The sequence below is a fragment of the Poecilia reticulata genome, linkage group LG2 (assembly GCF_000633615.1).
Source record: "Poecilia reticulata strain Guanapo linkage group LG2, Guppy_female_1.0+MT, whole genome shotgun sequence".
Taxonomy (NCBI): Eukaryota; Metazoa; Chordata; class Actinopteri; order Cyprinodontiformes; family Poeciliidae; genus Poecilia; species Poecilia reticulata.
In genome coordinates, this window is record NC_024332.1 from 18,941,121 (window position 1) to 18,959,104 (window position 17,984).

The 17,984-nt window shown below is 39.4% G+C and overlaps 1 protein-coding gene across 1 annotated transcript; it reads left to right on the forward strand.

Moving 5' to 3' along the window:
• Window positions 1-81: 81 nt before the first annotated feature.
• srpx (sushi-repeat containing protein X-linked) lies at window positions 82-17,984 on the forward strand (the record flags this gene model as incomplete). Its single annotated transcript, XM_008435166.2, has 8 exons — window positions 82-248; window positions 5,830-5,886; window positions 7,985-8,173; window positions 13,425-13,601; window positions 15,250-15,376; window positions 15,500-15,621; window positions 16,413-16,592; window positions 17,803-17,984. Coding segments are annotated over exons 1-8 (1,095 nt in total), but the record flags the coding sequence as incomplete, so codon positions are not given.

Consider the following 17,984-nt stretch of genomic DNA (forward strand, 5'->3'; position numbering starts at 1 on the left):
CGACCCCCCGGTCTTTACCCCTGGCCCCTGACTCAACGCCGGTGGATGCCCTGCCTGCTTTAAAGAGAATCCTCCCTTGTTTCTGGAGCAAGAGGCGGGCTCTTTGGAAAAAAGCAGGAATGCGCTGAGAGTTTTCCTTGCAAGCTGTCCTCCTCCTGCCTGCACGTTAAAACTCGCCCGTCCTGACATGGAGCTGTGGCCACTGGCTCTCCTGCTCGTCCAGTTCTGTCTCTGCTCCGGATATGAAGGTAAGAGCTGACTCAACGTTTCACAAACCCCGTTGAGAGAGAGACAGAGAGAAAGATAGAGAGGGAGGAAGAATGATCCACAAATGACCCACTAGCTTATCTCTTCACTGCCTGGAGGGGAAAAAGTGAAGCACCGGTATAGCTTTGGCTCAGAGCTGGACAGATTGTGGGGGGCTTTTTGCGGCCGTGTGATCGGGGGTCTGAGTTTGGTGAACCGCGGGTGTGTTTACGTGGAAGCTGGGGGTGGAAAGCGGGGGGGAGTGCAGTTTGCATCTGGGGGACGTTTCTGAGTGGAGCTCAGGTCTGTGGCTCCACTCTTTCAGCCTTTATATTCCCACTGTTCACACTTTTTTTTTTAAATCAGAGACAGTAAGAAAGCGATTTCTAATTAAAACAAATAACATTTCCGCATACATTCTCGTGCAACTTTTTATAGAACAAGTATTTTTCTCTTGGAAAGCCTCATTAGTCTTAGCATTTCTCTGCAGCAGTAATTAGACGGCTCGCACTTCTGCTAATTAGCTTTTCCTATCTCTTTTTGTCACGCCTGAGCATCTTTTTATCATTTAAGCATAAAACATAATTACATGATTCATGCATCAAACATAGGAAAGCATACAAGCTTTCCAGATAGACAAATGGTGGAGCCTGCAGCAAATGAAGTCACTCCAGAGTTCATGTATGAAAGGAGTTAAGTGTGTGTGTGTGTGTGCGTGTGTGTGTGTGTGTGTGTGTGTTTGTGTGTGGGTGTGTGTGTGTGTGCGTGGACGTGAGCAGCAGCAGCAGTGGCTATGAACTTGTAGATGGTTGGAAAACAGCTCACCACCACCACTGTCAGATCATACAGGTTGCAACATGAAGACACCCCGACAGAGTTAAAAACTGCTCATCTGGTTGCTGGGACTCCATTCTGTACTTGTGTAAACGTGTGTTTGGATTAATGAGGGGTTTATTTTACAGGGGGCAGTCAGGGTTTGTGTTGGTGGTAAGTTATGTCTTTCATTAGCAGCTTGTGGCCGCCTGAGTACACAGGCTGGGATGTAGAGATTTTCTTAACAAATGCTTCTTGCTCTTTTACGACGACAATGTTTTCTCAAACTTTCATTTATTTTTTTTGGGGGGGGAGGTTCTGCTTGGTAGAGCTACAGAAAAATAGTGCACAGCTGGGAAGTGGAAGGAAAAATGATACATAAGGAAATCAATCAAGATCTACCCATATTTTCTTTCTTTGCCTTGTGGGCAGGGAGAGTTCAATCAGCGAGCCAAATATGCACAATCTGCTTGCATGACATTTGAAATACACAGTATACCCTCGCAAATATTGCAGTCCGCTGCAACTGCGCTCCTGCACAGAGTTCTAGTATTGCAATGCTGACTTCATTTAGGTATATTGTCCCGCAAAAAATGCTTAAAGAAAAATTTCAGCGACCCCAAGGTATTATTGAATGATTATTGCAGTTTGTTTGGGCAGCAAAGAAGCCAATGGAATATTGTTAATGGAGTTTTGCTGTTTTCATGACATATATGGACAGGCAAACCCTCAAAGGCAGACTTTGGAGCATCCATCATAAAAGTTGGCTCAGTGAAGCAAGAGCCTTTAAAGAAAGACTGAATCATGTTCATGATGTGAAATGAAGGAAAATAGAAGAAAATTCAGAACAATCAACCCACAGAATGATTGAAGTGCATGACATGTTATACCTTTAAAAAATACCTTGTTTCTTTTATTAAAATATTTGGTGTTTTGTTTATTATTGAGCAGCAAAAATAACAAAAAATTCTTCTTCATACATCTTAGTAATTTTGTTGCTGGCACTGCAATTGCAATTTCCCACCTCATTAACTATTGATGTTACAAATTCATGTCATGTAATGGACGTTTTTTTCAATGCACCAACACAAAATGCATTGTTATGAAGTGGAAGAAAAAGACACCGGGTTGATTTCATTTATTTTTGTACAAATAAAATCTGACATTTTGCATTTGCATCCTGCCCTCTTTACTTTGTTTCCAAAAATAAACCCAGTGCAACCAAATCAATTCACTTCATTGGTGTAATTAGTAAATACAGTGTGTAATTGAATCTCATTAAAAACAACAGCTGTTCTGTGACGACTTCCCACGTTTCTTAAGAGCATAATGAACAAGCGCCATCCTTCAGTATCACAAGACATTTAAGGAACAAAGCAAATCCGTGTGAAAATGGGCTCTAAGTATTTTGCAGACGGAGCAAAAAGTATTCACCCCACCTCTATAAAACCAGGCTGACAAATTGTTAGTGGAGGAAAAAAAAAGACTGGATAAACGGCATGCTAATTTAGGTACCAATTACCACGTTGGATTTGGCACCTTCTGGTTCTGGTTACATGCTTAAACATGTAACCAGAACAAACTCTTTCCAACGTCTTAAAGAGCTTGATGGTTCGCATTAAAAGCCCCACAAGAGCAGCTAATTGGAAAATCGGGCTCTGTTATTTTAACTGTGGTCACTTCAGGAGGATGGGGAGAAAAAAGCTCCTTCTGCTCCAGCGCACTAAAAAGGTTTGGCAGAGACTGCGCTAACAACTCCTTTGATGTAGGAGAGACGGATGCTGGCAGCTCATTTCTTCTTCATCATCCTGTCAGATTCACAATCTACGAATGAAGAGGAGTCTCAAATTGCTCGTACTTGCCTTGAATTCATTAGAATGTAGAAACTATTTATGGACAAGCAGGAACGGGATCAACTGGACTTAATCTATGGTTTGTTGGTTGCTGTGTCAGCGCAGAACCAAACACAGGCAAACCCACGCCACCTGTTGGAGAGAGTGCGAATAGCAATAAGACTCGGTGCAGAATGGACTCGAGTGGAAACAGGAAAATGGGTTCACGTCACGTCTACGTGCGTGAGACTGGTTGTGTTTCCATGTGTTGGACTTGCAACCCTTCCAGGATGAGCCATTCTCCTCATCCAATGACTGTCCAGCTCCGACTGATGGTTCTCGCTTTCTCAAATTTTTTGCTGCAAAATACTCAAAGTGAAAATATGTATATATAAAAAAACGATTTATTCTTGTTTTTTTTTTGTATAGTTCAGCAATGAGTGACAGTATTAAGTGGAGCATATCAGTTCATAGATGCAATATTAGTTTTGACATTGTGTTTTCGGTGTCAGGACTTCATGTCAACAACATATTTATATTTGACAGACACCATTTATGTATATTTTATGTGGTTTTGATACTAAAGCATACAGAAAATGTAGCGTAGGAAGGTAGTTTAGTTTAGAGAACAATAAACCGACTGATGTTTATCATTATTAGATCCGGTTTGGACTCTTTCAGCTCTGAGTGGTTTTCATTTAAATGGCGAACACACACAAACACACAGCTGCACCACCCACTGTACAACTGGATTTCTCCCTTGTTGCAGAAACTTTGCAGTAGTTTCCCCATTAGCCGGCTACAAGTCTGACTCAGTAACTGGGTTTTCACCATGTAGTTCATGCCACGATGAAAACCTCAAAGCATGGAAAGAGTGTGTGAGAGTGTTTCTGTCACAGCATTTCAGGCCCATGTTTCCAGCAAGTACTACACTATGAGGACCCACTGCTCCTTATGGAGCCCAAAGTCACCAGTGTGAACGGTGCGGATTATGTTTTGGTTAAAGTTGGGGTTAGAAATGTACTGGTTAGAGTTAGGGAAAATATCTGAGCTAGGCACAAGCACAGTTACTAAAATGGATCAAGGCAAAGTCCTAATATGGGTGGAAATACAAACTTGTGTGATTGGCTGCATTTTGACCCAGAGAGGTCTCAGGTAAACTTACAGAAAAGCCATGAAATCGGGTGGAGGAAAGCAGATTAGCTCACTGACTGGAAGCAGAGTGGGGCCGAACACTTCTCTCTTATGAGTCCTGCAGCACAGAGACCATATTCACTCTACATTTCACTCCACCTCACTAATTTAACTCCTTCTGTACCAATATCTTCTTATTCATGTTTCCTTCATCTGCCCCTCCAACCGCTGTTTCTGAAAACAGTTTTCCTCTCTCATTTCCTGTCACTCTTATCTTTCACCGCTGCCTCTCAAACGTGTGCTCCAGTGGCCGAACAGCCGTGAGAAATGTCTTTATCGGTTGCTCCCTTTCAGTGATTGTGTTCCCAGTTGAAGGTGACTCAGAACGGTCTGTGGTAGGTATGAAGTTGAAATCTAACACTTGTATATGCTTTACATTTACTTGTATATGCTATGTCTCTTTGACGTAGCAAAGAGACACAGTGTTTTTTTCTTATTGTCCAATATTAAATCAGAATAATTTCTTCCTTCTTTAGGTCAAGTAGGATTACGGTAATTCTTTCTATTTGATAAATGCCAGAATAATGAATAATGAATTAAATCAGTCTCAGATATATTTGTAACATTATTTAAATTCAGAAGTTAGCATTCATTTCTTTTGCATTTTGAGCGATATTCTTTTAAACTGTAGGACATTCTAAATTTTCAGAATTTTCACAATCTTCTTACAAATGTTTCTGGAATATTGGTCTTCCAGTAAAAAATACTAACCTGCATGAAGGGTGATTTAAAATGAGCTAAAGGAAGATCAGAGTTATTCTCATTTAAGTTTTTGGGTCATTGTTTGGAGCAAAAATGAAACAAAATAAAGCCTCTGAGAACTTGGAGGTGTTTTGAAGAACATGCAGCCAGAGCACCAGTAAAGCACTGGAACCAGTTTGGTGGAAAATATTATTTTCTGCTTGATGTCTTGAAATGTCACTTCAGTATCTCTACTTAACGTTCTTCCATCGTAATAGTACCTGTTTTACAAAGTGGACCAGTTTCTCCTGCAGGACAAAAAAACTCTCACAAAACAAAGTGATTCTGCCATTTTTGTTTGCTGCAGGATATTTCTGCAAGAATTAGGTTTTGCTCACTTTTTCCAAGATGTTCCTGAAGAAAGCAGTAAATTTGATTTGTTGGCTCCATGTCTCTTAGTTGGCATTTTATCAATTAACCAACTAGTGACTTATACTTGTGGGTTTTTCTAAATGCTCATCAGTATTGCTACAGTGTCTAAAAACTTCTGAATTCGAAGAAAGTGATAAAATAAATAGACTATGTTTTGTGATTCTGGCATTTAGAACATCTTAAACTCACCTACAACCTTTCACTCTGATTTAATATTAGACAGTGAGGAAAAGAAAAGGTGATGTATCTTTCATACAGCATCTGTCAACATCTGGTTTCAACTTCAACTCCAGTTGTGTGAACTTTTCCCATTTGCATCAGGACTAGCAAGGGGGGCTTCAGAATAAATATTTTCACTAAAAATCTTTATTTATTAGAGAAAACAAGATCTTTTGGAAATTCACTCTTTGCGCTTTTGTGTCCAGAAGATCCCCCCTGCAGTCTGATTAAAATGGAAAGTTGAGCAAAATTTCCTCTGCTTGTTTTGTCTGCTTTGCAGCAGCAGCAGCAGTAGACATTTCCCTGATGAGTCCAGGGAAAAGCTTTAAGGGATTGCTCAACATCTGATCTTGTGCTCTTTTTGTAGCAGTTCTTTGTAGTAGCTTTCTCTTTTTTTTTCTTTCACTTTCAGGGTCAGGGCACTATGGTTACGGAGACGACGAGGACTGGTATTCTCGTAGATATAAAGGTGACTATTCTTCCAAAAAAACAACAACAAAAAAATGCATACATGTGGAAATATAAGCAGAGCCTCAGAGATCAAGTAAATTTTTTTGTTTATTTTTACAAAAGGTTGTGCTCTTTAAACATACCTACCCAGTTATTTTTCTAAAACCTATAGTGAAAAGGAGATTCAAAGACACATACAAATGAGCAAAAATGACAACATTAAGCTGGATCAACAATAAAAAATTGATTATTAGATTTTTTGGTTCAATTTACACCCATGTCTGATCACTGCCAAACCAGGAGAATCAGGAAATCACACAGAACCTGCATGACAGCATGCAGGTTCTGCTGTCATGCATACACAGAGTCAAAAAGAAACGCATCGTGCTCTAATCAAGTGAAATGTCAGGACAGATTAGAAACAAAATCACTGCCATCTTTTAGTCTGGAAAGGGTTATAAAAGCATTTTCAAACACAATGAAAGCCTTTGTCCTCACATGGAGAAAACACGGGACTGTGAGGAATCTTCCAAGAAGTTCTTGATGTATAAAACTACGTCAAACGGCTCACTCACCCCTCCACAACATCTGAAACAGTGCAGGCCTGACTTATATCAGCTAATAAAGTCTGTGAATAAAGTTCAACAAGAAGAAAGGACTGAGCAAAAACAGCATCCATGGTTAAAACCAACAACAAAGAACAGAAAAAACCTGATGGAAAAGAACATCATGCTGATAGTCAAAGATGGTGCTGCTGTGATGGACTGAGGCTGATTTCTGATTTTAAGAAATGTATTTTAATTGAACCATGTCTTCTGATTCCCAGCAGGGAATCAGGCATTAGTTTGTGACCTTAGGCTCACGCAAAACTGGTTAGTGCAGCAAGATGGTGATTAAAGTCACATCAGCAAACAGACTTCTGAATATTAAAGTCCAAATCAAGGTTTTAGAGTGGCCTAGCCAAAGTCTAGACTTAAATTTGTCTGAGATGCTGTGGCATTACCTTAAATAGGCCGATGTGTTTGAAAACCTTCCAACGTATCTGAAATAAAATCCATCCACACTGATCTCAGTTATCTCGAACCTTTGGTTACAGCTTGTTGCAACAAAGGCTAAAAAGAGTTGTTACATTTAGGAGACAATAAAGCACAGGATTCAAAGAGGAGCATTTTATTTCAAAATGAACATTTGCTTCCACCATCTTTGCCATTCAAACTTTGGATTTGACGTTATGGTCATTCGGGCCAAATAAAACTCTCCCCTCATGTTGAAGTTTAAATATTGTTTTCTTTTTGCTCAGTGGCTGTGGAAACACTATCACCACTCATATCCACAGAGTAAGAGTAAAGCAGGCTGGACCGTCGTTTTTATTAGAAATGGCCTTAAGCCCGAGCTTTTGTCTCCTCTCTTCTCTCCAGCTGAGCTGATATGTGTGTTTGTCCTGAGCCAGCAGGAAATAAACTGCAGACGTTTATTTTTCCTGTATTGAAATAAAAAAGCCATGACCCTCCAAATCTTGGCGACAGACAAGAAGTTTTTTTTTCTTCTAAACAGTTTTCTAGACATGGACCAGCAGAAAGAGACTCATTAGATGTTTGAACGTATACTCTTCGTCTCACAATTGAGATGAAAATCACCGATTCATGATAAATATGTGGTCTGCAATAAAAACCAACTTTAATTTGAGTTCCGAACTATTAGATTGAAATGCTGTAAATCGCGTAGAAAAGGTGTGAATACCTATAATTCAGCGGTGGTGTTAACAAAGAGAGACTTATGCAGCTATTTTCTAACAGCCGTAAGAGCTCTTCACACATCATTAAATCTTTTCCTCGGGTGAAGCTATCTTCTGATCCCTCTCCCGAGACACTTTGGATGATTGGAAGTCACAGAGAAGGTAATGAGAAATCCACCGTATCTGCCTGTGCTCATGCAGATAGGTGGCTTTCCTCTTTTTTGCTTTTCCTTTGGTAAAGAAACTCTTTCTAAGCTTTCACAGCCTGCAGGTAAGTGCTTCCTATTGAGCTTCTCCAGCTGAAAGGCCAAGTCATGTACCTGCTTTGATGCACCCAGTGCCCTGTCTTTTTATCTTTTTATTTATTTTTTCCTGTTCCCAGGAACCCCGTGGTGCGCGCCCATTAAGCTGAAGCACGGTGACTCGAGCTGCCGCACGCCCAGAGGAGAGCACTACAGGAACGTGATGGGGACGAGGTGTAAAATCCGCTGCAAAAGGGGTTACGAATCCCAGAATACGGAGGTGGTGTGCATGGCCAGCAAGCACTGGTCCTCCAACTACGCTTGTCGGGGTGAGAGCCAACGTCTGCACACACATTTTGATCTTTTTTAAAATGAAGTTGATGAAGTCATCTCAGGGCAGTGAAGAAACAATTCCAGAAACAATTCCAGGTCAGATGGTACATGGTTACGTTTTTACGGCTCTGATGGGAAACGTTATGTTAGTTGTAAACTTGGAGGGTTTAGAAGAGAGCGAACGCCGAAGAAAGCGTCATTATCTCAGGAATGTTTGCTGCAGGAATGTTTTAAACATTTCAGTTCAGTTTATTTAGCGCCTAATCAGGAGCAAATGTCTCTCCAAGACAAACAGATCCAGGTGAAGGACTCACTCTGCAGCTCAGCCACCTGCCATGACAGAAAATCAGCCACCACACAGGATAAAATACGAAGCAAATTCTTGAAACTAGAAACAATACACTGTTAAAATGGTTGGCTTAATGCTCTGCTCTATACCCAGAAAACCTCTTTTTAAGTAATTATTGACAAAATGATGACTGAAAAACTCTCTGCAATCACCTAAAAGTGAAAGAAGTTGAAAGAAAGTGTCCCAAGATTAGAAAAGAGGAGTGTTTAGGAAAAATCTTTCTCGTTTTGGGAGAGAACGAAACACCGACTCGATCAGAGTCTTTATTGAGAAAATCAGACTAAGTATCAGAGATCAGCGTGTGAGAAAAGAAAAGTAACAGAGAAGAATTGAAACTTTAAACATACAATTCAGCTTACATATCTTTCAGTCATGTACACAGTGGTGCCTTCCACCCGTCTCTCATGTAGGGAGTTTCTCTCAGTTTCTCTCATCTCTGGTTAATTGGTACCTCTGTCCCTAAATCAAAACCGGTTCAAAGGCGTTTCGGTTGGACAAAGAAGAAAAACATCTTCGCTGAAACCTCCGTTATCAGTTCCATAAGAAAAACACTTGCTCAGAAACCTTCATTATTAGCTCATTTTTCCAAGTAAGCAAACCAAAGTTTTATTTTCCAGGACAGGAGTTTGACCAACTAGTGATGTCCTGTGCAGACGGCTTGAAGTCATTAAAGGAAGGCCTTTTATATTTATTACTAATTGTTGACAATTGTATCCCTTCAGATAATCTAGCTCTAATCTCTCTCCTTGCTATACGGCCATCACTGTTTGCTAATTTCGATCATAATTTTCCACAAAACTATGGGGTTTTTTTTGTTTGTTTTTTTGCAGCACCTCTTTTGCTAGTTTGTAAAACACTCCTCTAGTAATAAGTTGTAGGTACAGCAAAAAAACCCAAAAACCTTTAAATGTTGAGCATTGCAGATTACATAATTCATGCATTCACAAGATGTTCTGTAATTTGGACCTCCCATGTACAGTACAATTAAAGCAAATAAATCCTCTTCAAAACACAAAAGAGAAAACTGACCGCCGCCCTTCTCTACCACCCTTGATGCAGCTCCCAGCAGATGCTGGGTCTATGTGGAGTAAGTCAGCTCTCATCCTTTTGGGCTGAGCTCAGTGGGCGAACCCCAGAATCAAAGACCGGACCACCAGGCAGTCCATGAAATTAAGGTGATAAGAAAAAAGCAACCAAACTTTTCAAGCCATTTTACCTCATTTCCAGTTTCTCCTGACTTTGTTTTTCAATAGCCTAACTCCTCCGCTCGGGTTAATTTGCAATTATCTAAACAACTAGGAGGAAAAACTCCCAGGATTATAAGGATACTCAAACTCCTCCACCTTACTGAGGTGGAGATTATATTGACCAAAATAAGGTAAACCACCCCGGTCCTTCTCTGTCTTAAAGCTGCAGTATGCAACTAATAAAAACAGTGTTTTAAATTTCTTCTTTTTACATTTTTATTAAAACTGTCACTGTTTCATCTCAGTATAACACTAGACAGATAAAATGTGGAAAAAATGCACCGCTCCCAGTCAGAAACAACCAATCAGAGCCAGGAGGAAGATCTTAGCACTGTCAATCAACCTCATGAATGCGCTGCTCACACAGGGAGCATGGACTCTCCCTTAGAGACAAAGTCATCACTATAGTGGATATTCACCTCTCCTGACAGTAATTATTATCAACCCAATAATCATGTCTGTGTCATGATTGATCCAATAATCTTTCTGCTGCGGGAGCAGAAAGTCCAGCAGATCAAACGTAAAAATTAAAAGTCTAAAACAGCCAGAGAAAATGGTTGAGGATCCGACAAACTGAATGACTAACAGGGGCTATTTTTACTGGGAGAAATGATTAGGTGAGAGGAGGTAAGCGAGAGATGAGTAACAGGTGGTGAGGTAATCTGGAAACTCGGGTTACTGAGGATACCAGGAAACAATAAAAGTTAAAATGAATTTATAGAAACGAGACCTTTAAAAGACAGAGCTCCTTTAAGTCAGAATGACTAAGCAGTGAATATGTGAGCAAAGAAAACCTTAGACTGATTTGTGATTTTCTTTAAGAACTGAAGTGCATATTTTTGATGTTTTTTGTTTTAAACATCTAACATTAAATAACATTATTCAACTTTCTATAGCACATAAAAGGGGAAAAAAAGGTGCTTCTTTGGTGGATGGGTGAATTTAAATTCCCTAATCTGTATGTGATTGTGACAAAGCATCAGAGTCCATGCTGTTTATTGACTTTTATAGACTGAAAAACATGGGGGGTTTTTTGTTTTGGTTTTATGCATTTAATAAATTAGAAGAACAAAATATAATTTTTCAGTGTGTAATCTGCCAATCATGGATCACAACCACAGTTTTGGTTGTGAAGTAGCTCACAATTAAAGTAATAATGTCACTAATTTGCAAAATAATGTCATAAATGATGTGACTGGATCCTCAGATTCGAACATCACAGTAAATGATGACCTTTACATTTTTATTTGCATGTGTTGTGATAGTCTGTGCTTCTACTAGGAGGTAGCAATACTGTTCTTAAGTTCTGAAACGTATTTGAAATTAAAGGTTTTTTGGGAATGCAGAGGAAACTCAGAATGTGTCTGTTCAGAAATTCATTTTCTCCAGGGAAACTCCTTGGTTTTGCACATCACCTGTGGGAAAGTAAAGCCTCTTCTGTGCAGCAGATTTTGCTCTCAAGTGTTTCACCTTTAGAATTAGTTCATCTTTGACTTCTGAGTTTTTTCAGTAGAAATTTGAGAAGCTTTAGGTATTTTTTTTGTGTGTGCGCTCCTTTCTGACTTAATCATGTTCAAAAAGCATGTAATTCTCCAGGCAAACTTTAAAAATAACCAAAACGAACTAAAACAACTCATCGCTGTTGGCTGCGTCTGAAGGCCAGCCCACCCAGTGTTATTTCAGATGATCCCAGTGGAACAAATATCACCGTGTATGTGTGAACGCCAGCTTTTTAAAGTCTACTGTCGCAGATAACATGCTGCCAAATCACACATCCCCGAGTGTGAGACTTTCACAAACGAACCTTTTCCCATGTTGTTGTTGTCATGGCGCATGTTTCTCAAGCGGAGCAGCAAATTGATGACTGATAATGAAGCAGGGTGAAAACTGGAGACAGACACAGCGGGTGTGATCGTTTCTCCTGCTGGGTACATGCTGCAGGTTACAGTTTCTCCAGTTATGCTTTAAAATTTACCCTGTCTGTTCAGGCTTTAACTTTATGGCATTATAAAAGATTAACGTTAAACCAGATGGTGATCAAAACAGTCAATCATTTATTTGCCTGATGATAAGGTTGCTGCATCAATTCGGCTTGTTTGTACAGATGCAGAGTTTATTGATGTTAGACTTTGTGAGTGTTGAGTTCGGCTTACTTTTATCATGGCAGAGGGCATGTTTGTCCGCAGAGTGCAGAAAACAGGCTTTACTCTCGTTCGCGGCAATATTGACTGGTAAAGAGATGCACAGAAAATATGTGTGACTCTGAGGGCATGACAGACTCTCTTTAGCAAAAGAATATAGATTATTGGTCTGTGGTGCCAAAGGCTGCAGCATAATTAGTGCTAGCAATATTCCTAATTTATTTTTATTTTTTTTCCAAAATTACAAAAAAAATTGCATTTAAGGCACATGTGTGAAACTCAAATTTGGTCCACTGCAGCTTTTTATGTGAAATAATACATAGTAAATAGGAGCTTCAAGATAACAGTTGTGTGCTTACATATTATTTTACCAATCTAATCAAAAAAAAATTTTTTATCCTTTTACTGGCTCCAGTTTTTTCAGTTTCTGTGACAATGGAAATTCACTCAAAGTTAACAGATCCCCACACATTTTCACGCTAATCCACAATTGCGGGTTTTCCACAAAAATGGTCAAAAACATCAAGTCTAAGTGACTGCTTACTCCCACATATAGGGGGCAGTATTTCTTACTTCTACTACACCGCTGCCTTAGCCTACTTGATGGGAAGATAATCTGTGATCCATATGGCGAGTAGAAGAAAGTCACATTTACTGCCAGACATAATCACAAATATCGCAAAATGTCTTGCAAATATTTCTAACTTCTAATATTTCTAGCTTCACCAAAAAAAAAAAATGACAAAAACAATCGTGAGGTAATGATCCATGTGGTGAAATGTTCAATATTATTTACTTCTAGAAAGAACTTAACGAATGCAGACACGGCTATTTGAGTTTTCTCAGTTCATTCTGTTACAACATGATGTAGATGTGGCCCAAAATGAAGATGAGTAAGTGTTTACATGAACTCTGAAGTCCTAAATGGCTTATGTGTGTCATATTATCAGTTTTTTTAGATAACAAATATATCAACACAAGCTGGATATTAAGCTTCCAAGGCAGCAATCTAAGAGAAACGTAACAACAAAAGAAAATCCCTATTGACTGGTGACCTTTAAAACGGTAATACCCTGCTTTATCATCATCATCATCATCATCATCATCATCATCTCCAAGGCATTTCTGCTCTGACATGTTCTGGATCTCCAGAGAGCCTGCCTTCAGCTTGTATACATGCTGGTAGTACGAGAGGACAGACAGTTTTGTGCAATTTAATATTTGCTATGGGAAACATCATTCAGCGACAAGCCGTCCATCATGAAGACAGCAGGAAGCAGTTGTTGTCTGGAAGACAGCACTCTGTGAAAGCAGTTTTCATGTCTCAATAGATGTGTTTTTCTTTCTTCTCCCCACCCAGTTGCATTTTTTAGTCTGACTGATTGTGCGAGAAATAAATGGACTTTTCAGTAACGTTCTAGTTTACTGAATTCTACCAGACATGTCAGAAAAATACACACACAGTCCTGTAGAGCGTCTTTATCTTGGGCTTTTATCATTTTGCTCACAGAGATCCGCTGCCCAAAGCTCAATATGCTGGCTAACGGAGGCTACAAATGCTCGGACGGCTCCTACTACAACTCTCGCTGCGAGTTCTTCTGTTCTGCTGGATATTCCATGAAAGGCCAGAAAACATCCGTCTGCCAGTACAACAAGGTGTGGAGCGCTGGAGTCCCCACATGCATCGGTAAGACTATGATTGTATTTGATAAATTTGCTGCTTCAAGCGTGGCCAGAGGATTTCTACAAGATTTCACAGGTTTTCCTTGAAACGCCTCGTCAGTTCCAGAGCTTTTTTTTTTTTTTTCCCTGATTTTCTGATTGATGCTTGGAAGAAAGCAGACCTCTAGACACGAACAGACATCTTTCACAGACGAACCGAAACAGGCAGGCAGCGCTTTTCTTTTCCATTCACTGGAAAATTACACTATTTTCACTTCTTGCACAGAGTCAGAGATGAAAATGAGTGAGAGATGAAGGAGCTACGTTTTGATGAACACGTCAATGAAAGAATGGGTTTGCAACTGCAGTCAGTGTTTTTTTTTTTTTTTTTTTTTTTGATGCGTGTACAGACTGCACTACAGCCAGCATGTGCTGAGAGTGCTTTGAAGATTTAACAATGAGTTTTCTACTTCTTTTTCTACAAGGACACTTAGAAACATCCCTGTTTTCACCATATGATTCATTGCTTTTGTGTTACACTGGAATGTTCTTTTGACATGTTTCTGATTTTGCCAACATTTCCCTGGATGATCATGTTTGTTTAACGCGACAAACCGCCCCGGAGTTTTTGCTCCAGCACAAGGACAAATGAGACGAATGAGAATTCACACTCACCCAGTCAAATCTGTATCTGCATTTAGCATTTAGCAGAACATGAATATTTCAGAGTGTGGAATCACGCTGGAGCAAATAAGATGAACCCTTGGGGACACAGAGAGAGAGAGAGCATAAAAGTGCAAACCATCTACAAACACGCAAATTTTTATTTATTCAACTAAATAGTGAGTTTCTATATTTTAGAACTTTTATTGGGATTTTATGTGACAAACCAACATAAAGTAGAACAAAGCTATGAAACACGAGGAAATGTAAACGGGGTTCTACAACTGCAAAACTACCAAGACGTCTGGTCTTTATAGAAATGTGGTTAGAGGAAAGTCATGACCTGGTGCTGGCAGCATCATGCTGTGGAGATGGTTTGTTTTTATTTAGACAGGACAAAGGTAGTACTTAGAGCTGATGAGATATGGTGAATAAAAACAGGCAAACGCTGGAAGAAACTCTGTTAGCTCTGACAGGGCTAGCGTTAGCGTTAACCCTAACATCAACAGAGCAAAGACTCTGAATACCGCCAAGAGTAAACTATAATAAATTAGTTTAGATCAATGCGTAACCATGAGTTAAAATGGTCAAGTCAAAGTCTTGGCCTACATCCAAATTATAATTTCTGACAAGAAAGATTCACAGATGCTGTCAATTCAGTGTAACTGAGCCTCAGCTGTTTTGCCAACAGACATAGGCAAGAATTTCTATTTCTATACACGCAAAGTTGGAGACACTTCCAGATGGACAAAAGACATTAAGCGTGTCTCTATTGTTTTTATTATTACTTTTACTACATAAAATTGAAGTTAGTGGTTGACACTTGACAAAATGTGATCAAACTGAACACTTTTGTTTATCACAAGTGACATTTATGTGCATAAGGCAGAAGGCCAAATTCTGTCGGGTTATTTTTTTACTTTGTGCTGCCTACCATTATTGGTGAACCATGCACGCTCATGTGGATGAAATAAGGATTAGATATAGACCTCTTTCTTATCTGTTTGTAGATATTGATCCCCCGAAAATCAAGTGTCCCAATGTCAAGGATAAGTGGGCAGAACCAGGAAAACTGACGGCGAGGGTGACTTGGGACACACCTGAGGGCGTCGACACTGCAGACGGCATCCTCACAGAGTCAGTCCGGACGTAACCCTTTGATTCCTTTAAGACCTTTTCTCTTCAGACTCAGCTTAAATCCTGTTTATAAACTGGTCAGAGATCAGAGTATAAGATTAAAACTCAGCATGGGCTTTGCAGTGTGACCCTGAAAGGGAAACCACCGAAATCCGACTTCCCAGAAGGCCTTCATAAGATGTCCTACAGCGTGTTTGACCGGGCCGGGAACAAAGGGTCCTGCCGCTTCACCATCAGAGTGCGAGGTGAGCCTGAGACAGCAGCTTGAACAGAGCTGCTTTTTTATGTACTTACAGAAAAATGCACAGATCTATATTTGAGCTTTTATGTCTGACCATGAAGCTAATGTTGATAACAAACTACAATAAGCTGAGAGGACACAAAAAGCTGATTTTTAATGAAGATTATTTAAAATGTTAAGGAAATCAAGCTACTCAAACCAACCTACTCCACTGTAAAAAAGTATTTACTTTATTTTTCAATGTCCATGAAATGTCAGTCAGTGCACCAAATAAGACAAAAAGGCAGAAACAAATACTTCATCTTATGGGAAAAATTACATTTTGTGAAATAATGACCATTTTTATGGTTTTAATGAGAGTTTTTTTATTACATATATACAAGTATTTATATAAGATTAAATATTTATAGAAATTGATACATTTCAATATATATTTTGTTCTTTATGCAGAACATTCACGTATCATTAATTTATCAAGTCACTGTTTTGACTTGAAAAATGATAAATGTGTTAGTTTCATAGATTCAGTTCAAAGTCTTACAGAAACTAAATACCCGTGACTGCTTATTTAAAAAACTGTCACTGCAGACTAATTTGCTGTTATCGTTTCAGTGTATATGAATAATATTCAATTTATATGTTTGAATTATTAGAAAAAAAGTCTAAATTCTCAGTATTTGTGTTTTGTGTAAAAAAAACACAAATACTGTTTTTGGATGCAAAATGTTATTTTTTAATTGCCAACCTGTTTAATCCTGGCTGCTGCTTTTCTTCCGTGTTCCCGTCTTTGCACAGTACGTCGCTGCAGCCCCCTGTTCCCTCCAGACAACGGCTACATGAAGTGCGACAGTGACGGAGACAACTACGGCGCTACTTGTCACTTCTCCTGCACCGGCGGCTTCGAGCTGCAGGGCAGCGCCGCCAGAGTGTGTCAGTCTGGACTCTCCTGGTCTGGTTTAGACACAACGTGTGCACGTATGTACCGCTCAACACGCAAACAACCAAAGCCGTTTTAAATTTAAGCCGAGTGTATTACTATATCTCTTCTTGCATGTGTTAAGTAGTCATCGAGGTTACAAACATTTAGTCAAACTAAAAGCTTTGGGTTAAAAATGGGACATGGAAGTAAACTCCAAACCTAACATGCTATAAAAAGTAATAGATTCCGTTTTTGTGACGTATTTGTATATGTGGATATTTAATATAAATTTTAACTTGACTGAAAAGTGTAAGAAAAGCTAAATAAACAAAAGATAAGAAAATACCAATTTTATATTCTATAAAATATAAGTAAACATGCATTTTGCCATTGAGGATAAATTTGGGATCTGTCTGGAGCCTTCAGGAAGACAACTGGAGTAAACAGACCTCAAAACAAACAGTCTACAAGCAGAGCACATTTGAAAGAGCTACAAGAATCCCCGAGTCTTTAAGTTCAAACGCAATCATCCTAAAAATAGTGTATTAATTTGTCCACAATTCTGCTTGAAAAATCCAGAAAACTAAATGTGGGACAGTTTAGAAATTTGAAACAGAACATAGGAACCGAGCTAAAAATTGGATTATGTAAGATAATTAATGTACTCCTAGTATTCCTCTTTAAAATACCTTTTTACAAGTTCATTTGATATTCTTTGTAATAAATTAAAAATGCTCTTCATGCACTCGAATGTGCATGAAGCTGTACGTATGCTGCAGGGGCAAATTGTGCAGCTTTTCCATTGTATTTCCCAGAAGTGAGGGTTAAGGGGTTAAAGTTTTGCTTACAGATCTCAAGGTGTACGCCCATTCAAAATGATATTTAGTGACCAAATAAGTGAACCGTCGCATTGTGTGCGGTTATTTATTTGGTAGGACTAATAAAGGAATAGTTCAAGAGCTAATTTGGAGAAGTCCTGGATCCAGATTCAGCATTTTTCTTTTTTTACGTGTCAGTCATTTCTGATATTGCGGTTTCTGTATGGATTTGGAGGCTCGGTGGAGGAGAAAATAGCAGTCCATCGATTAAAAAAAAATCCATAGCGAGTTCATTCTGTTTCTCGCTCGTCTGTGAGGCAGGAAGAAGCTCCTCATCGTCGGCCTTAATTATGCAACGCCTCACTCTGACACTGTGTGGTAATAAATCTTCACCTTCATGTACTCTCCTTCATATACTGACTTAATTTTGCGTCCGATGTCATCGCAGCCATGAACATAAATGTGGGGGTGCGTTCGGCCGCGGCGCTGCTGGACCAATTCTACGAGAAGCGGCGGCTCCTCATTATCTCGGCGCCGACGGCTGCCAATCACAATTACCGTTTCCAGATGACTAACCTGCAGGTGAGGCACGACTCGGGCGTGCACACACACTCACACACACGCACACAC